The 21,449-nt window shown below is 42.1% G+C and overlaps 1 protein-coding gene across 33 annotated transcripts in view; it reads right to left on the reverse strand.

Annotated features, from left to right (window-relative positions):
• The window catches only part of RBFOX1 (RNA binding fox-1 homolog 1), a 1,991,091-nt gene that overhangs the window by 171,159 nt on the left and 1,798,483 nt on the right, over positions 1-21,449 (reverse strand). Inside the window, exon 1 of one of the 33 annotated variants that reach the window (XM_078074862.1) lies at positions 4,573-4,787. The exons of 29 other annotated variants lie outside the window; for them this stretch is intronic. In XM_078074862.1, the coding sequence (XP_077930988.1) occupies positions 4,573-4,605 (33 nt within the window). In that variant the 5' untranslated portion in view covers positions 4,606-4,787. Of the gene's footprint in view, positions 1-4,572; positions 4,812-21,449 lie in introns of those variants that run through there. 3 more of the 33 variants (XM_078074863.1, XM_036092326.2, XM_078074854.1) reach the window with 3 other exon arrangements.

Consider the following 21,449-nt stretch of genomic DNA (forward strand, 5'->3'; position numbering starts at 1 on the left):
ACCAAAAGAGTCTGGACTAATAAGAACAGAAACATCCTCTCCCATTTATAAGCCAACTAGCATCCTTTCTCTTCTACAGGGCTGCTCAAGGAACATAGCTCTCTGTATGCAAATTCCATGCAGAGCCACTTCTTTCTGGCTGATGAGAAGTTTGGGATCTTGAGAACCCTCCAAAGGGAAATTCGTTGTGCCAGATTCTACTTCTGCCCAAAGGTCTGTTTCAGCCCCCCCCCCCCCCCCCCGCCCTTCAACCTGCTGCTTCTTTGAATTGAAAGCCAGGCTAGTGAAAACTCCAGGTGTGGCCCCATAGGGGAGCATGAAATGATCCCACAAGCAACAGCAGAGAGATGCTCACACAAAGAAAAAGCTTTCCTCTCCTCTGCCTCTAGCAGAAAACACTTTTATGGGGACACATAGGCCTTTCCACATAGCAGAGCAGTCTCAGGGACAGTGATCTCTCCCCCACAGGTTCCCAAAAAACTGCAAGGGCTTTCTGTTGGGATCTGAGCTCTCTCTGCATCAGAAGGAGAAAGGCCTGCCCTCAGGAAGCCAACAGTCACTCCATACTCTCCACACCCATCAAGTCTACCCATTTGCTGCCCCTCTGCTTGGAAAACCCTCCCTACTCCCTTGCCTGGCTAGTCTTGAATGTCCTTTCAGGTCCCAGGCCAAGTCCTCTAGCAAGCCTTCCTTGACACTGAGCCCACTTATGCTCCACTGTAGCTTGTGGCCACATCTCACATAATTCCTAGTGCTGCCACTGCCTGCTTATTTGTCTGGGAGAGTCCTCAGGGCTGGGGACCGTGTCACATTCTCCATTCAATTTCCAGTGTCCCATGGCATGCTAGCTGCGAAGTAGGCATTTATCAGTACTTGCTAAGTGAATGCATGCTCGAATAATGAACTCTGGGCTCTGAGAAGCTTAATCTGGCAACAGGACATAGGGTGGTGGGGTGGGGGCATAAAAGAGGGGTTGGCAAATGATCCATGGGACAAATCTGGCCCACTGGTTGTTTTGTAAATAAAGTTTTATTGAGACACAGCCATGCTCATCGGGCTATAATGTCAGAGTTGAGTCGTTGTGAGAGACCCACAAAATCTAAATTATTTAACCATATTGGCCCTTTGCGGAAAAAGTTTTTAAATCAAGGTGGCAAAGTTATCACTAAATATGGGGACATCAAGTAAGAAGCCACCGTTGCGGAAGTAATGGTAGGTTTGGGCAGGAAATAAAGTTGGCAGTAAAAGCGGAAGACAGAGAAAGGGGGGTGCATTCTCCCTAAACCAAGGAGGAAAGCTCAGCCAGAGTTGTGGATGGGTGGTGCCGAGGATGGTGCCCAATGGAGAAGTCTTCTTCAGAGTGTGCTTTCCATCTTTGTACCTCTGCGTTATAAGCACACATGTGCACACGCAGGCTTCAGACTCAGCACAGTGGGCTGCTGAGGGGAAGATCAATGACGACCTCAGGCTTCTGTGCTCATGTGAAAGGGATCTCTTCTTCCTACTAATGCTCAGAAGGCACGCTGCGGGATGCTTTCTTCTCAGGCCTAGAAGGTACCAGGCATTGTGCTGGGGGTTTGGCGTCAGTACTTCTTACACAGGGTGACTGCTCCCCGGGACATGTGACAATGTGTGCAGACACTTTTGGTTGTTCCCAGTGAGGGGGAAGGGTTGCTGCTCACATCTAGTAGAGAGAGGCCAGGGATGGTGCTGAACACCCTACAATGCATGGGACAGTGCATTGCGCAAAGGATTACCTAGCCCCAAATGTTAATCTCGCTGAGACCTAGGATCCCTGCTTTGCATGTGGTGCCTCTTTCATCCCATGTTCCTTTGCTGTGAAGGAGACTGCAGTCCAGAACTAGGAAATGATCGTCACAGCAACAAGTAGCTCTTAGGGAAGCCAGGAGCCAAATGGATGCCCAGGTGTCTCTGACCTTGAAAGACTATCACCTGGTGCAAAGGTTTGTTCCCGTTTTGAAGTAAACGAAGCTCTCTCGGTCATACATACACCACGGCCTCAGGACCTGCTACCCACCTGGTGGTGTGTTACACCCTATGGGGAGTCGGTGCTGGCGTACTTGATATAGAAATACCAGTGTTCCATTTGCCAGACGAGCCTCTGGTGCGTGTTAAAGCCACAGCCTAGAAAATTTGTGCCATCTCAAGCCCAGCGTCTAGCGTTACAAGGTTCTGAGGCCGTCCTAGGAAAGGCAAGGGCCAACTGGGGACAAACCACCCAAACCTTGTGCCATTCTGGCAAACCCAGGGCACCAAGCTCTAGGGAGTGTGTCCATGGTCACCAAGGAGCCCACAGGTAGCGTTCAAGTCCACGAGGCTCTGGACGGCACTCCTGCTCTGAAGTCCTCAAACAGATGTTAGTGGGACCCCCCACAGTTACTTATTAACACTGACAGCTGTTCCAGAGAGACCCTATTAATATTCCCAACATTTGCACTTTGGGCTAATTACGGCTAATATTTAATTAAGATCATTGTACTTCCTACAGAATTCTTTTTTACCTTCAAATGGCTTCAGAGATGTCTTTGTTTCCTCCCTAGTGGTGTTCCTGGATTCTTAGCTTGGCTGAAGTGTGTTTTCTGGAAAAATACATTCGCATTAAGGGCACCTTTGGTACTCCAGGTCAAGGCAGATCTTGGGCACGTGAATAGGTTGAAAGCCAAAGCCAACTCCACATAGGTGACAGTGACAGATGAAAATTATTTGGAGCATTCTGGCTAGACATTCCCTCATTTTGTAGAAGCTGCCTTCTTTCTTCTACTCCAATGCCAAGCCCCCACCTTTCCCTAAATAAATGGGATGATCACAAAGATTCTGGTATCTACTGAGTCAGGGTGCTTGTGGGTGTCCTGAGGTGGTGGGGAGGGTGATTCGGCTTTGCACAGAACCCCCACATCATCCAGCAAGTGCTGCAAGAGATGTGCAAACCTAACATCAGATGTTCAGTGCCCGGACTTTCCTGGGTTGCTGATAAATACACAAAATATTTTTTTGAAAAAAGCCAAGACCTTAGGTTTTCTGTCCACGCTTGCTGCTGTGGAACTGGATAGAGACTTGAAATAGAGAACAGTTATTAGGAATGTAGAGGAAACTTCCCTGTCCTCATACCACAAGCCTCAATCAGAGCAGCAACTCAACAACAGCAAGATGATGTGGGACCCCATCATTACCCGAGATACCCCAATGGGTGGCTTGGACTCTAGTTACTGAGAGCAAGAGGATTATTAAAATGCAACCAAGTTTGAGTCACCAAAGCAAAAAAAAAAAAAAAAAAAAAATGCCATTTCAATTTAAATATTTTACTGAAGCATGAAATAGCCAGGATATTATTGCTATTTTAAGACAAACACTGTAATCTGACTATTAGCATAGTGTGCCGACACGACTGCATGCAGACATTCAGAGAGGCAGTCTTCAAACACGGGAGGATTGCTTCAGTCATTGAAATACCCGGCACCTTTAATTTTCTCTCGGAGGTGGGCTCAGGAGACAGTCAGAGAGAAAATGAGAGCCACCGCCCCCCCCCCACCCACAACCCCCAGACATCTCCCTTCTCCCAATTCATTGCCCCAAGTGGTTTAATAAAGTCATTTTTGGAAAGTAATACGAGAACAAAGGGTGGCAGCCCATCAGATTTGCAAAATATTTTGGCCCCAAATCTAATGCAAACCACATTTCAACTGAGAAATAGTCTTTACGTGGCAGAGTGCGAAGTGGGGATGTTCTTCTCAATGTAACTGCCTGACTTTTAGTGAGAGGGCAAAGTACCTGCTTTCAGAGCTGCCAAGGTGGACTTTAAAATAATGAAGCATTCTTCCTGTGTACGTGTGTGTGTTTCCCCAGCTTTAATAGTCAAAGTTCTTGAATTATCGTTTCCCCTTTTGGTTCTGGAATTGATTTGCCCCCTGTCCATTTCTTGCCCCACAAAACCCCTTCTGGCCTAAACACAGTCCTTCTAATGAAGACATGCACAGGAACTGTTCGGCCCTAATAAACCAGTGATTGTATCTGTCCACGCAGCCAAGAAAAGCAGCCACTCCCAGAGGGGACCACCCCCCCAACACGGACTCCTGGAAGAAAGCCTCCCTTCTTGGTCTCCTGCAGTTTTCCATCTTGCTGACTGTTTTACTTTAGTTTTGTAGCGTGGTCTGTTCTACTTCTCTGGCAAGAAATTGCGCATATTCAGAGAAAGCCTCCAGTGCCTGACTGAAAAGAGCTAAGCTGTATCATGCCCCCGGGGGCATTGAGACAAAGAAGAAAATGCAAAATTACACCATTAACCTGCTGGTTCTAAGACCAGCTCAGTTAGACACATCAAGCAGAAAGCTCTCTCTCTCTCTCTCTCTTTCTCTCTCTCTCTCTCTCTCTCTCTCACACACACACACACACACACACACACACACACACACACAGCTGAAATCCTCTTTCCCCCCGGCAGGATTCAAGGAGCAGAGTACGCATCACAGAGAGCAACAGAGACTTAACGCAAGGCAAGGCTTCAGCTTCATTCAAATCACAATTTCGAGTGAAAAATAAAATCGGGAAAAATACCTGCTGCACCATCCTGCTTCCTTTCTCCTCCATAAACTTAGCAGCTGTTCTAGCCCCACACCACAAAGCATCTGCCCAAAGCAAGCCTCAGTTATGAGCGAGGGTGTGCGCTCTGTGCAACGTGTGGATGGCTGGATGTTGAAGGAGGGGAGCTGAGGCCGCCTGGCTGACCTCCCCCTCAACATCTGACTGCTCCCAAAACCAACCCCAGATGGGACTCTTTCCGCCAGCGAGGCCTGGCCCATCAATCACCGCTCGCCCCTCCTCTGGCTCCTGTTCTCAGTTTCAGGGTGCACACTGAGCAGATGATTATATAGAGGAGGCAGAAAACACACACACACATACACACACCGAGCGCTCGCCTACATTAATAGCTGTTTAAAAAACATTAGAAATGCTATCCTATGCATCGCCTGGAGCTGGAATTTTTCATTACTAAACTAAATATATGGGATGCAAAGTTATGAAATCCACCGGGGAGCTTGCTTACTATCCTATTTTGTTTTATATTTTTAAGAGGGTTGGGGGCTGCCAAGGGTAGCAGAGGAAGAGACAGAGGCAGGATGAAGAGTGAGCTCCGAGACACAGAGATGGGGATAGGAAAATTTAAAGAAATGCCCTGAGAACAGACGGAATGAATTTATAACAGAGCTGTGCAGTTAACTGTAAATTGATCTTAAAATACTGTAACTGACAATGGTTTGGAAGATTCTGAAGCCCGGCTCCTTTGCAGACTAGCTGCGTGACCTTAGCCAAGTAGTTGCAGTGCTCTGGGCTTCAGTTTTTGCTTCTGTTTAGTAGGGATAATGATGAGTGACTTCACAGTGTGATTGCAAGGATCAAAATAAAAACCTAATCATAACAAAACAAACACACACAGGGCTTGGCTTATAGTATGCACTATATAAACAGATTCATTCATCACATGGTGATGCAAAACTCAAGACCACCTTTGTCCCTATGGACTATGTAGTCAAGAGGGGCAGCAGGCTTTCAAGAAAGGAACCCACAGATGATCCCCAAATTGCCGTGGTGATTAGTGCTATGAAGGACAAGTCTAGGGGTCTTGCTTTCTCCTTTTCTTGAACTTTTTCTCCTCTTAGCTCATTTTTTTTTCTTTCTTTTCAAACGAGCAAAAATAAAACCGCATACAAAAAATCCCCAGTGATTTCAATGCCAAATGCTACCTCTTTATTTAAAGCTACAAATACTTTGTTCTTTCTTTATTATTAAAACTACAACAACCAGAGTGAAATGTCAAAACAATTTCAGTTTTTATTTGGCCATGTCTTTCTTGCTCACCGAGGGAGAGTTTCAGGAGTCCCATCCACCCTTCCCGTGGACAGCTGGCTTATCACTGAGATGCCTTGCTAAGAAGAGAGATCTTGCTACACTGGAGGGAATGGATGGGGTTTCTGAAGTGATTAAATGTGTAATTAAATTGTATAACAGAGGAGGGGGTGAGGGCAGGAGAGGCTGCCTGGAAGAATTCAACCTTCCTGCTGGTCTGTCTAGTTCAGGTAGCCCCTGGGTGACTTTTTTTTTTTTTTTTAATTCCCAGCTCCCCAGGGTTGGAAAGAAAATCTGGATCAACAGTATCTGTGCCATCCTTCCATTTCCATTTCTAATCATACTCCCAGGACACCTTTGATGCAGAATTAAAATAAGCAGCCCATGTAGGTTCCTTACAGGGCCATGTCGGCCCCTGTCTCAGAGCTGGGGAACCACAGAGGACCAGGCCCCCTTCTTTCCCACGGCTCCAGCCCAACATGTGGATCCAGCAGTCACTCTCAGGAGCCATAAGCTCCCCCGGGCTCACAGATCACTGAAAAGCCAAACTTCTGTCCTTCAACCTGGGAAGGAGGGACGAGACCAAGGCAGACAAATTCCCTGGTGAAGTATGTTCTAGGGAGTGATGGAGGAAACACTCAAAAACCAACCAACAAACCACTCAATAGAGAGAAGCATTTCAGGTGGGAACAATCAGGGAGATGCAATAGGACACTGGTCCTTAGCCAGTGGACCATCAGAGTCACTTGGGGGTATTCTTATTAAAAAAAAAAAAATTAGACTCCAGGACTCCACCCCAGACCCACTGCCTTCAAATCTCTGAGGGTGGGCCCCAGGCATGGATGCTGTGTAGAGCTGCCCCACATCATTCTGCCACCCTGGGGGAAAGTGTTCTGCGTTTTTCAAATTATAGCTGTGATCCCTTGGGCTGTAAAACCCATGTAGGGAGTTATCACGCCAACATTCTTTAAGTGAAAAAAATTATACCACTCTGGAAAAGAATAGAATCGGAATAAAATGGTAAGAGTTAGCATTGTTTCATGAAACTTTTATGTGGGGGAACTGGGTTGCGATGTAAAATCTTTTATGGATTGCAGTAAAATACGTAAAATTAAAAACACTATGCTACTAATTTCCAGCGTGTGTTACCATTTAACCTTTTACTGGAACTGTGGCTATAGAGTCAAAGTCAAATGATCAGAAGTCAGGAGTATAATGATAGGATTATTGGCAAGTCATTCAACCTTCATGTGGCTCAGTTTCCTTATTTATAAATATAAGTAATAATATGTATTCTTCTTCCCAATGAGGCTCTTGGAATGCTTTAGGGGAAAAATCTATAGGACTGTGTTTTATAATCTAAAAAGTCCCATGAGTACATTTCGTATTGTGGGGATGAAACCATTCCTCCTTTTATCCAGCAAAGTGTACCATCTGGAGTGCACATGGAGAAGTATGTCAGGTCCTCATGCACCAGGTGCCAGGTGCTGTGCTAGGCACTTCAATCCTTACCATCAGCCCCTTTTGATAGGTACTATAGTCCCTTTTAAAGATAAGGGAACTGAGGCTCCAAACAAGTGAAAAAATATTTCCTACTATGGGATCTAATACATTAGTTAAGTAACAGAACGAAAATTTGAACCTCATCTGGTTTTATTGAAGAATTCCTGCCACTGAATCCATACTAAAATGAAGATGGAGATGATGATGGTGGTGGTGGTGGTGGTGGTGGTGATTATGATGATGATGAAGATGGAGATGATGATGATGATGGTGGTGGTGGTGGTGATGATGATGAATATGGAGATGATGATGGTGGTGGTGGTGGTGGTGGTGATGATGATGAATATGGAGATGATGATGGTGGTGGTGGTGGTGGTGGTGATGATGATGAATATGGAGATGGTGATGATGATGAATATGGAGATGATGATGATGGTGGTGGTGGTGGTGGTGATGATGATGAATATGGAGATGATGATGATGGTGGTGGTGGTAGTGGTTGCGGTGATGATGATGATGATGAAGATGGAGATGATGATAATGATAAGACAACTTTTCTTGAGCACTAACCATGTACCAGTCATTGTTCTAAGCACTGAGGATATAAAACTCAACAAAGGAGCTTTTCCTACATTACCTCTTCTAACAAGAACCCAATAGTGTTATTCCCTTTCTAAGGGAGATGGAGTTACTTTCTCAAACTCACACAACTGGGAAGTGCTAGTTAGCCAAATCTGTCAGACTCCTAAGCTCTATTTTCTAAAGTAGTTGGAGATGGGTTTGAATCTGACCTCAATTAGGTAACATACAAACCTTGGTTTCCCTAACTACACCAGCTTACAGGGCAGCATCTCTTGAACAAAGAACACTGAGATTGCTCTGAGGCCATAACTCACAAAAACAAACAACAAAGATAACACGAATCCATGTCACAGATTCAAGTGAAAGCAATTTGTTTCATTTCACTTCCCTGGCCTCAACAGGGAAGCAAGAGAGAGAGGCCAGAAGCCATCTTTCTGTGGCTGACAAACACCATCCCCAGAAATACAAACCAGCCAAGTGGGCGGCAGGCTTGCAATGACGAGGTGTCATGTTTGCAAAATGTTCCATCCCAATTTTCCATTTGGAGTCACAGAAGGCAATGTAGAGGTTGTTCTTCTCAACTCCTTAAAAGTTAGTGACAATCAAATATTTATGGCACTTAGTGCAAGGCAGGAGTCTTGATGTGGTTGCTCGTGAGGTGATATTTCCAAAGGGAAATGTGCTTGTCTCTTAAAAAAATTAGCAGCCTCTGGAGCAAGTGAAGATCCCAACCAACAGCATTGGGCATTTAAAAAGATAGGTTTTCTCATCTTGCTCACCATTGCCCCAGTTTCTCAGAGGACCCTGACTCGTCCCTTCAAAGTCTTGTCCAAGTTTAACATTCTGTACATTTTGATTTTGACATTCTATATATTTTTATATTGTATATTTTTGAGGTTTGTCTCCAAGTAGACTATAAACTCTCTGAGGACAGGAACCTTATCTGTTTTTCTCATCACTATTGTCTCAAGCATTTCAAACAGTGGTGTGCACATGTACATGTTCAGAAGTTCTGTTGAATGAGAAATGAATTCCCAAGCTAGTCCCTTTGTCCTTTATCCTTACTAGCACTAAGACATGCTCCGACTCACCCAGCAACATAGGGCACTGAAAAACAAGGTCAAACCATTAAATGTTGCTCTGCACCTATTAAAAAAAAATTTCTCCACTGGGATATCCCAATATTGTACTGAAGGACTTCTTGTTGGACAGTCATGCAACATAGGGCTTCACCTTTTGTATGTGAATTAGCTGTGAATGGCTTATTATTATTTCCAATCACTAATAAAAAAGTAGCAGCCAGAGCAGCTGGTATTCATTGAGTTCTTTCTGAGCATTGGACAATGTTAATCACTTTGCATATATTATTTAACTTCATCTTCATACAAAAGTATATTTTCAGTAAACTTGTTTTTATCACACCCATTTCAACAGATAAGAAAGCACAAGGTTTTGAAGCTAGCAGATGTTAGAGGCAGACCTCAAATCCAGGTCTTTCTCCAAAGTCGAGGTACTTTCAAATATGCTATGATTGACCTCTTTGTTGGCTAAGATGAAGGATGATATTTGAAAGGGCTAAGGTGGGACTATTCAATCACAAAATATTTTCTGAGATTATCTGGCAAATCCCTAAAGTATTCTAGCCCAAGTGAGAGGCTACCAGAAAGGCATGGGTTCTTTGTTCCTGCTGTCCCAAGATTCAGAATCCAAGGGAGTATTAATAGGGTTAATTATGACAATGGTGATTATAACATGATTGATAACAACAATAATATAACTAGAAGGGCTCATAATATGTACTTGCCATTGCCCTAAATGTTCTATAAATGTAATTCTCTCAATGCAAACCACAGCTCTGTGATGTAGCCACAATCTTTATCTTCACTGTATAGATGGGTGTTGTATATTGTATATTGTATAGAAAAGTTAAGCAAATAATCTGAGGTCACTCCAATAGTGCATGATGAAACTCCTATTTGTACCAATCCAATTCTTAACTCAAAGCAGGAAGTTGAAAAAAAAATTAGAGGAAGTTCCTGTGTATGCAGTTTCCCCCAATGGTAAGGTCTTGCACAACTACAGTACACTGTTGAAATTAGGAAATCGACATTGTAGGACCACTGCTTCACACTGCTGCAGACACAATGAGAAGTTAGGGTAGTACAAGTCCAGCTGTTGTGAGTCCTTTGTTATCAATGCCACGGCCAAGTGGCAACTGCCATTTACCCTTGAGTGAAAGCCGGAGCTGCCCACCCCTGTCACAAATAGGGTGACACAGACAGAAGGGCAGATGAACAAGTAGAAAATTGGCCAAGCAAATAAATATTAGCAAAAACTGTTTTCATAAGGGAATGAACAGACAAATGTATTTTCAGTTATAATTCAATAAGGATTCTTTACCTCCTGGGTAGGGAGGAAAGCTTCAATCTGGAGCAGACTTTAACTTTCACACTCCATCTCTTCTCCCAGCTAGCTACTTTCTAAAGAAGGGGAAAAAGTTCTCACTGCCACCACCACCACCACCACCAGGGTAATATCAGTGTCAAATTTATATTTAAGATGAATTCCAATGACGTGCACCATTGCGAATACTACTACAGTTAGCCGAATCCACAAAAAGGATGAATTTTGTTCCCTTAAACAGCTTCTTACAGGTATCCTGCAGATATGATTTGGGATGATATCACTGTTACCAATTTCATCATAGCTATCCAACGGATTCTCTGCCTGCTTCTAAAATGGAAAATTGAGATTTGGTGTGAGGCAATTGTCTCTGTAAGAGAGGAGGTCACTATCCATACAGACATCACCAAGCAGCTTAGAGAGGTACCAGCTCCACTGTGGATGTGGCTGAGTAAAGCATAGTACTAAGAATGTCACCGGGGGTCTGCCACTAGATTTAGAAAATTGGGAGCATTAAGTCACACTGCTAGAAAGGGGATCATATACCTTCCTCACTGGGATGATGTTACAGATCATGAAATATTCAGGCAAAAGGCAAAGTAAGCATTCTACATAGAAACGTGTGGGAGGAGTGGATACCATTGTCTTGCACATGGATGGATTCAGAATCATTTCCTTTTGTACCATGTTATGAAAACTGAGTTTTCTATTCATCAGAAAAGTTTATGTTCCAGTGCCACTAATCAACATTTCTACTCTTTAGTCCTCCTCAAAACTGGATGCCTCAGCATAGCTGATATAACCCCATGACCTTAAGGAGACATGGCACAGTTAAGACACAGAAAGTACCTACCGCCTGCACATAGTTTATAACGAATTTACAGAATCAAACACTTGAGTGTATTCTTAATTACCCAATTTCCTCATATGAATATCATTGGACTCTCATAAGATTATAAACTCCTTCAGGGCAGGTACTTGTCGGATTCATCTTTAATGCTTCCCTCTTTGTCTTCCATATTTTGTAATCAGGTGTTTGACATGATAAATATCTGTTGGCTTGAATTCACCTCACTTGTAGAAAGATGTCTAATCTGGTTACAGCAATAGGCAAAGATGATAAAATATGACCTTGTCTTTCATGGTATATTGCATAAGTTTTAGCCTCTAATAGTTTGCCAACTGGAAAAAAAGGCTGTCATAAAATGAATTAGACTTGGACTTGGAAGAAATGAAATTAGGAAAGACTGCCAGAAAGCAAGGGCAATGAACTATTCAAATAGGCAAGAGCGTCAGTCATGCAATTGTTTCAGCAGCTAGGTGTTGGGTATCTTCTGGGCAGCAGGTCCTGTGCTAAGTTCAAGGGCTACAGTGGTGACAAGGATAGACACAGTCCATGTCCCTCTCCCAGTGGTGACAAGGATAGACACAGTCCAGGTCCCTCTGTAGCTACTGGCTGGCAGGGCACACAGCGTTGTCCAGGAATTTGCAGTACAATGGGATATGTGCCATGAGAAGATAAATAGAAGGTGCTAAAGGGTCTCACCTATCCCCGATGGTTTATCAAGCAGGGCTTTCCGGAAGAACAGATGTCTAAACCGAGAGTTGAAGGTGAGCAGGAAATAACCAGGTGGTATCAAACACGTTGGCAAAACAATACATAGGAAGGCCAGTTGCAAGGCCAGTTGTGAGGAAATACCTCACACCTGGAACAGCAGAATCAATGAAAAAGGAGTAAAAGAAAGTGATGTAGCTATTTTCAGAGCAACAGGACCCACAATATATAGAACTGAGATATAGACCTGAAGGCTAATGGACTGTAAAGCTCTTGAGGGCAGAGACCTAGGTCTGTTTTACTGAGAACATATTCCCAGCACTGTCAGAATGGCATGCATGGAGTGAATGCTTATAAAATGTTTTGGTTAAACCAGAGTAAATGCAATGATGATACAAACCAGGCTGAAGCTAGTCAAGGGAAGGAAGGGGAAAGGGAATAATAGTAAAGAAAGTGATCATTTGAAATAGACTCTTGCCATTACCTTTTCACTTTAAGCAACTCAAATGGTTGAAATAGAAGAAATAAACAGAGGAAACGGGTGGTCACTTTAGGTAAATAAGTAGGAAGAGGCTCATCCTTCTTCTCATCACCATGCTCACAATAGCTTAGCTGGTATAAAGGTTACTGGGAGCACTTACACAGTATCTGTTTGAGCCTCACATACCATATTGGAATGTAGGTAGGGTGGATACCATGCATATCCATTTAACAGAAGAGAAAGCTGAGGTGCGGTAACCCAATGCCATGCCCAAGTTCACACAGCTCCTTGACATTCTAGCTGGTATTTGAACTCTAGATATATTTTCATTGTACCAAGCTGCTTCCTAAGTCTTCCATTTATATAATCTGACAGATCTAGCTATATCAGTAGGTTTGATGGCATGATGCATTTGTGGGTGTCCTCTATCCTGATCTCATAAACTTTTACACGAAGAATAAGAAAACTGAATGTGGACATTTGGGCAATTGAATCTATCATTAGAACAAAGAACTTTATTGGCCTGACAAATTCAATACAACTCAACTTAGCATAAGCATGGCAGTACTGAGGTTATTACTATGTTTTTAAGTAAGTTCATAGGGAATGAAACTAGTGATGTCCAGTCACTGGCCCTGTCTCTACACAGGGGTCTTTGAGCCCATGGTCTTCAGCCAAAGTACCACTTGAGACCGGAGAACTTTGAATTCCTCATATACATGTGATCAGTGCATAAATATTATTTTCCTGTACCTAAGGATGTGTGATATATTAGGGATGTCTTCTTAAAGATTTTATTTATTTTTAAGAGAGACAGAAAGACAGAGAGAGAGAACGAGCATGAGCAGAGGGAGAAGCAGAATCCCTGCTGAGCAGGGAGCCCAATGTGGGACTCGATCCCAGGACCCTGGCATCATGACTTGAGCTGAAGGCAGACTCTTAAGAGACTGAGCGATCCAGGTGTCCACTGGGATGTCTTCTTGATTGAATGTTGAGCGGGTCACATAGTTTGTAGTAGAACAGGGCCACACTGACTTAGAAAAAGAGGTTTTGCAAAACATCAAGGTGGATTCAAGGAAGACAGTGGGTTTTCGGAAACATGGAAGAAGTTTGCCTTATTTGTAATAGGAGACAATTTTACCTAGAGGTAAGAAATTTTATTCAGATATCAACAGTGTGGAAGTCTGGCCAAATAAATTGTGTGATCACTCTGTGTACAACATATGATGTTCAAGTTGATTTATCCAAACAACTCCAAGATAGCCACAGCTAAGAACACTGAGGCTGATAGAAGTCAAGTAACTGTAATTCAAAAGGTTTTCAAGGAGCAGTCTGATAATATTTTCAAATGTGATTGCATAGTATGTGTTTTTGCAGTGTACCTGCTCATTGGCAACATTCATCCTCTTCACTAACCAGTTTTCCTCATTTGATTTTTGACATGCTTATCATCTTCAGACAGAATGGAATACTCTTGGAATCTACCCCAAATAGACAAAAGGTGGTCCTCACATTCAAGTATTATTGACTTACATATCTGACTTAAGCTTAGTGAACACCTACTGTTATGGGTTGAATTGTGTCTCCCCCAAACTTAAATGTTGAAGTCCCAGCTCCCAGTATCTCAGAATGTGACTTTATTTTGGTAAGAGAATATTTGCAAATGTAATTAGTTATGTTAAAATGAGTTCATACTGGAGTAGGGTGGACCCCCTAATCCAATACAACTGTTCTTATAGAAAGGGGAAATGTGGATACAGACATGCACAGGAGAAAAACACCGAGTGAAGATGAAGGTAGAGATGGGGATGATGGTTCTACAGCCAAGGATGCCAAAGATGGCCAACAGGCCACCCGAAGCAGGAGAGAAGCCTGGAAGCAGATTCCTCCTCACATCCCTCAGAAGGACCAACCCTGCCGTCACCTTGATCTGGCTTCCATAACTCTTGAGACAATACATTTCTGTTATTTAAGCCGTCCAGTTTGTGGTATTTTGTTACAGTAGCCCCAGGAAAATGATACACCTACTATGTGCTATCACAGAAGACACGGTGTTAAGTGAAATCACTCCCTATCTCATGACCCTGAGGTCCAGTGAAAGAAATATAACAATTCAGCAAACCAGAATGATTCAATATCCTGTCCTCTCATTCCATTCTTTACACTTAAAAGGAGGATGCTGAGCCATGTAACAATTTTCATGTGCTCTCATTTGATCTCTGTGAAGCACATCTTGTAATCCCAGTACGATAAGTTTAGGAGCTTGAGAGATCTGCCCTGGCACTGTGGTTTCACCCTGGGCTGTCCTAATGTGGTAGCCATTAGCCATGTGTGGTTAGTGAGCAACTGCAACGTGGCTGATCTAAAATGAGGCAGGCTATAAGCATGGGAGGCACACGGGGTTTCAGAGACATGGTATAAGGAAAATAATGTAAAATATCTCTCTAATAGTTCTATTCTTATGATGTGTTGAAATGATAATAGTGTGGAAATATTAAATAAAACATTCTTGGGTATATATTGAGATATACTGGATTGGATAAAATATTGAAATTAAATTCACCTGTTTCATTTTTACTTTGCTTAATGTGGCTACCAGAAAATTAACGAAAAAGAAAACCTACATATGTGATTCCTATTTGTGGCCCTCATTCTATTTCTGTTGGATAGCACTGGTAATATCCATTGATTCGAAGATCATAGAGCTGGGTTGGATCCATATCTACCACAGACCAGCCGATGGGCAGAACTGGGGTTGAACTCAGACCATTCCAGTTTGAAGCTCCGGCCCCTTCACAAAACCAAGCTACCATCTTGGCACCAAAGGTGAACATCTTTAGAAACGTCCTCATGGAGATGAATCCAGAAAAAAGAAGCTTGATTCCAAAGCCACTCCTCACCCAATGTTTGTGATCTTAAAATTCTTCATTTTACCTGACCCTTTCTGCACAATTTCTGCATCAACCCCAAGACAGCCTTTCACAGAAGGCTGCTTCTGAAAAGAACATAACTTTCACTTTACCAAATCCGACAAAGCTCCCAAGGCTCTGAGAATCTGTCTAAAGTACCTATTTGGGGACAGGAGAGGTAAAAGGCTTTTAAAAGCTTGTTTTAACTCTGTGTGAAATCAACTGACTAATATTTATACTGGGCAGCTTTCTGCAAAGATGAAATAAACTCTCTACAAATAGCCTACAGAGCTCAGACATTCACTGTGTGTGAGGTCAGGGAAGAGCCCTTGAACACGCTCCAGTATGCAGGATGCTTAAGGCATCAGCAGACATTCTGAGTTAGATCTAATTCTACAAGGTTATCCATTGGATTTGATCAGAAAGAAACTAGTTCTTTTTTAAATCTCACAGACACGTGGTAGGATGTCTTGCTTTCATTCACTCATTCACTTCCTCAAGATGTACTTCTTGACTATGTTTTTAGATGCACTAGGGAGGCTCAAAATCAGCATTTGTGTTTCTATTACTATAAAATAAATTCAGACCTGAGAAAACAGTCTCTGCTAAAATGGAGATTAAAATATGGATAAAGAGAGATCTAGGAAAATCAATGATGAAAGTAAGTGTCACGGATTTTATAAGTGTAAGGATAAGTTATTAAAGGAACCAGAGAGGAAGCATCTGAAGCATCCCACTTGAGAGATGGAAGGTGTATCAAATGCTTCTTGAAGGGTGCAATGGTCAAGATGAGTCTTAAAGGAGAAGTTGGAGGGAGTTAGGTGAAAATCCAAAGAACAGGAAAAGCATAGATAGCTTCAGGGCATAAAAGAACACAGAGAACAAGATTATATGGCTAATGTATTGTGTGGTGGGGATTTGGTGGAATTGGGTCTAGAAATAAGGTGAAAGGCATGCAAAGAAAAACAGGGAGCTTCATATAAAGTAGTTTGGATTTGGTCCAGGAACGGGAGGCCATCAAAGAGTTCCAGGAATGGGAATGGCCTGGTCGGATCTGTGTTATATTAAGACTACTTTGGCCACAAAATGAATAGTACATTGGAGAGAGAAACTGGTGGCAGCAAGGAGGGAAGAGCAAAGATGATGGTAGTCATCCATGAGAGGAATGACAACGTGGGACAGAGACGAAGAGGAGATGGATCAGAGGTCTCCTCTCTAGGCTATTTCTTTGCATCAATAATGCCAACAGCTCTAATCTTTTGCAATCTTTCCTGTGTCCAGTGCAAAATAACTGATTTAATTTTTTTTATTTTAATAGGATGCTGATGAACATTCTCTACCCTAAAAGATATTCAGAGCAGTTACGCTAAACAAGAAGACAGTTTTTGTGCTCCATTACAGTGGTCAAATTAAAACAAAAATTCTCTGTGAAGGATTAAATTGTTGAAATATAAATGCATTCAAGAAAACCAAACTCTACGATGAATTTTAATGTGATAGGCTCTTGAACATGTGCTATGGGTGGCAGAGATAAAGTTGATGATGGTGGCCATTTGTAAAGCCTTTTATATACCTTGAATGACTTATACCCATTACTTCATTAACTCTTCACAAGGACTCTGAGTTAGATATTACTATCCCCATTTAATAGATGAGTAAACTGAGACTCAAGTCAAGGAGGGACTTACTGCCACACTGCTAATAAGAGCTAGAGCCAGACTATGCATCGAGCCTGGTATATTCCGACTACGCCATGTTCTATAGCATTTCTCTGGGATGTTTGCCGTATTGGCCTCCCCTCTACAGTCCTTATTAATAATTTAGATATCAACAAATAAATTTAAATCAGCAATTTCAATGAGGTTTTGATGGTTTTCCAAGAAATGGTCTAGGCTCTTTGAGGAGATAGGGGAAAAAAAGAAGATAGCATAGTTTTTGACATTAAGGATCTTTTTTTTTTTTTTTAAGATTATATTTATTTGACAGAGAAAGACACAGCGAGAGAGGGGACACAAGCAGGGGCAGAGGGAGAGGGAGAAGCAGGCTCCCCACTGCGCAGGGAGCCTGATGTGGGACTCGATCCCAGAACCCCGGGATCATGACCCGAGCAGAAGGCAGACGCTTAACGACTGAGCCACCCAGGCGCCCGACGTTAAGGATCTTAAAGACTGAGAAGGGGAACCTTTTGCTGAGGTTTAGGCGGCAAGCCATCTCTAGAATAGGAGGCATGCTGTCCAAATTCTGGCCCTCTCTTTCACCAGGTATATGACCTTGAGTAAGTAGCACAACCTCTCTGGGCTTTGGCTTCTCTCTATTATAATGGGGATACTAATAGCATACCCTTATTGGTTTATTTATGGAATAAATTAGTCATTGCATATACATTTCCTATCACCCTACTTAACATAAGTGTTATTCAATATATGTTTATTATGATAGTTATGGTATCTGTACTATTATTGTCATTATTATTAATTAAAAGGGAAATAAATTGGATGGCACTGTACAAGGTGTGAAGGAAATTTTTCCAGAAAAAAATAATCCATCAAAACCCAGCCTGGGAGGAAAGCAGGTTGGGGGAGCAGAGATTAGGTTTGACTCATCACACCCACAACTGCACAGGGCTTGGAAAATAACATACAAGCCCCCAGTGGCAGGAAGGGCAGAAAATATTTTCCCCAAACCGTGCCTTCCAAATCTTGGACTGAGCTTTGATTCTGGTTCACCTAAGAGCATTTAGTAGGATGGTCATCTGTGCTCAAAACCAGAACTAGAATTGATAGCCACCCTAAAACATCAGAATGAATGGCTATGTAGGTGATCTCTTCTCACCTTTGTCTGTTACAGCTCCCACTACCCCTTACTGACATTGCTAACTCAGGACATACTGTTTAAGCCTCTAATAATCACTCTCAGAGAAGAAATCATTCACGAGCCAGTAAGAATATCTAAAAGGAAAAAGGCACCATTGCTTATGAGCATGGTTCTTCAAATACCCAAGGGATTGTTTTGATTCTACTGGAGATGAAAGTAAAATTATAAGAATCTAAGCTAAATGCAAGAATCTGGTGAAAGATAATGATGACTGTATCAGTTTCTTATTGTGCTGTAATGAACTACCACAAACTTGGTGGCTTAAAACAGTGCAATTGTATTCTACTATAGTTCTGGAGGTTAGAAGTCTGAAATCAGTTTCATAACGTAAAGTGACCAAAAGTTAAGGTGTCTGCAGGGCTGGTTCTTTCTGAAGGCTCTGGGAGTGGGTGGGTAGGAGAATCTGTTTTTTTGCTCTTTTCAGCTTCTAGTGGCCACCTGAATCCTTTGCTTTGTGGTCCTTTATCCATCTACAGAATGCAACACTCCAATCTCTGCCCCTCTCATCACATTTCCTTCTCCTTCAACAATGATTTTGACACCTCTGTCTCCCTCCTATGATAAAGACCTTTGTGATTACATTGGGCCCATTGGGATAATGACAGATAATCCCTCCATGTCAATATCTATCACCTAAAACATCTACAGAGTCCCATTCACCATACAAAGTAACACTCACAGAACTCACATGTTCCAAGGATTAGGATGCAGATATGCTTGGGGGACATTATGGAGTTTACCACAATGATGATATTCCAGGGAAATGCTGTCCAGTAAAACTTTTCAGATATGGAAATATTCCATATTTGTGCTGCCTAATACAGTAACCACCAGCCACATGTGGTATTGAGCAAAGTGGATAGTGTAATTGGGAAACTGAATTTTAATACTATTTAAGTTTTAATCCACATAAATAGCCCCATGTGGCTAGTGACTGTCATGTGGAACAGGGTAGTTCTGGGGTAGGCATCCATGAGTTCCCATTGTGTCATCAATAGCATCTATAGTTCTGGGAAAATAAGATTAAAGGATGAGTATAGAGAAATGCATGATCTCTTACACATACTCATTTAAGTACAGTCACATCATTACATTTACTGAGGAGCCAGCCCAAAGGTCCCCTGCTTGTTTTTCAGCACCAAGGACAGAAACACAAAGATTAAAAAAAAATTTTGGGGGGGGGTTTAGACTCCTCTGTTAATCTACATTCTTCTACTTTAGTTTTTACAGATGACTTTTACAGTATTCTGATTGGTGAATGAATCCCAAAGAACGGAATTTTATGCCTATTTAGATTGTGTTGGGAATTAGTGCCCAATGCAGAATGCGGACAAAATCATGCTAAGTAGTCAGTTTATTGTAAAGCCTTTATCCACCTTCTGGCATGGTAAGTTTAATGCTGAAAACTGAGCTGGTTCCATGGTATACAAGCATGAAACACAGGGTTCCAATGCCAGCAAAGTGAAATAAGTATACTGGGTAGAGTTTTCTTAGCTTAGGGATTAGTAACATAGACTATCTTCAACAATATTTAGGATGATAAAGAAGAGACACACAAGAGTGGTGGAATGGAAATTAACCAGATATGGAAGACTGGACAAAAAATTACTGATGAAATTCAAATTATTCCTGAAATTTTGTTACATAAGAAACAATAAAATCCATAAAAATGTGAATGGAAATAAAACTATGGCTGTAAGACTGTTACCTGTTAGGATGTGTCACTTTGGGGGAAAAAAAAGCCCAAGGTCTTAGTGGACCACAGACCCAAATATAGTAATAAGGAAATAACCTATTAAGAATAAAGAATCCAATAGAAGCATGTCAATACTACATAAAGCAGAAAACTTGAGAGAGAGAGAGAGAGAGAGAATGAGAGACAGCATTCAAAACCTTGCCTTGTCCTCAGCCCAAATATCAAGAAGGAAGGCCAATATGATCTCTCAAAAGAATTCTGAAAATCAGGGAGAACATACCATCAATCTGTCTGATGTTCAGTTTGTCTGGTCCAGCCCTCAAGGGCTATATCTGCTTATGATGGAGGCACATGCTTTGAGCAGACTGAATCTTAAGGTAAAACCTAAGGAGAGCCCCTTACTAGAATACCAAGTCAAATCAAAGCCAAAAACAGGATGACAAGTTGCAGTAAAGCTGAAGTAATGGATTGAGAATAAACCAAATGGTCACAGGGAGTGGTAGAGTAGACAAGACTGAAAGAGAAAGGGACATGGCATCACCAGGCAAGCAAACATGGAGTGGTAGATGGTTCAGGAACTGGTTTCAGAACAAATATAATGATTTTAATATCTTGTTACAGTTAGAGAGCTAATCACTTTATTTCAGAGCCAGATGGGGTGCAGGGAATATGAGAAGTCTGACTACTTCTTGGCTTCTTCAGAGTGGCCCATTGATGGATCTCCAGACCAATGACAGCAGAGTAAAATTCAATTATCTTGATGAATCCTTAAACCCTCAAATACACTTTATTTTCCCATTAAAGCAATTCAGCGGTATATTTTTAGACTTTCCCAAGTATGGAAAAGATATGTGCAGTATTCATTTTTAGGCCACCACAACAAGAAAGGATACTGAAATGGTCTAAGTTTCCATGGCTTCTTAGGACAGGCATCTTCACTATGCAAAACATGAAAAAGCCCATTTCACCAAGGCTAGAAGATCATGAACAATTCGAGGTTTACTGAAAGCTATCAAAAACCCCACTTTCCACAAGACTTGAACTTGGACTTACGAGCTGGTATGGACCATGGTTTTCAAACTCCTGTTTTGCTCATGGTTCCTTCTTTAAAGTAGAAATTTCTAACTCAAGTTGATGTAGAACTGGAAAAAGTCATAGTTTAATTTATTTTAATTCTTCCCTGTTGATAGATAAAAATGGAGTGTGGGTATGTTATCCATTCCTTTCCTGTCAGACTCAACCCCTCCAATTACAAAGGCAGCCTTGCTGGCTCAAAGAATTTGAACTGCACACAGTGAAACCAGAATCACAGACCAATCCACTCCAGGGAGTGGCTACAAGTTCTAAAAGACATTCTGCAAGCCTAATCTCACCAGGGAAAGAGCCTGGCAGAACACTGCAGCCTCCTTAGCCTACCGGAGTTGGCGGCTCCAAGATCAGAAACTGCATGGCTATTATTATGATCATCTGAGCTCTTGGAGAAACAAAGTGTCATTCTTTTCTCAGTAATGAGAAAAGCATCTGCCTTGAAGAAGGAGAAAAAGTCAAATCAGACATTTCTGCCAATGTATTCTGGCTCCAACA

This window comes from Halichoerus grypus, chromosome 6 (genome assembly GCF_964656455.1).
Source record: "Halichoerus grypus chromosome 6, mHalGry1.hap1.1, whole genome shotgun sequence".
In the NCBI taxonomy this organism is placed as follows: domain Eukaryota; kingdom Metazoa; phylum Chordata; class Mammalia; order Carnivora; family Phocidae; genus Halichoerus; species Halichoerus grypus.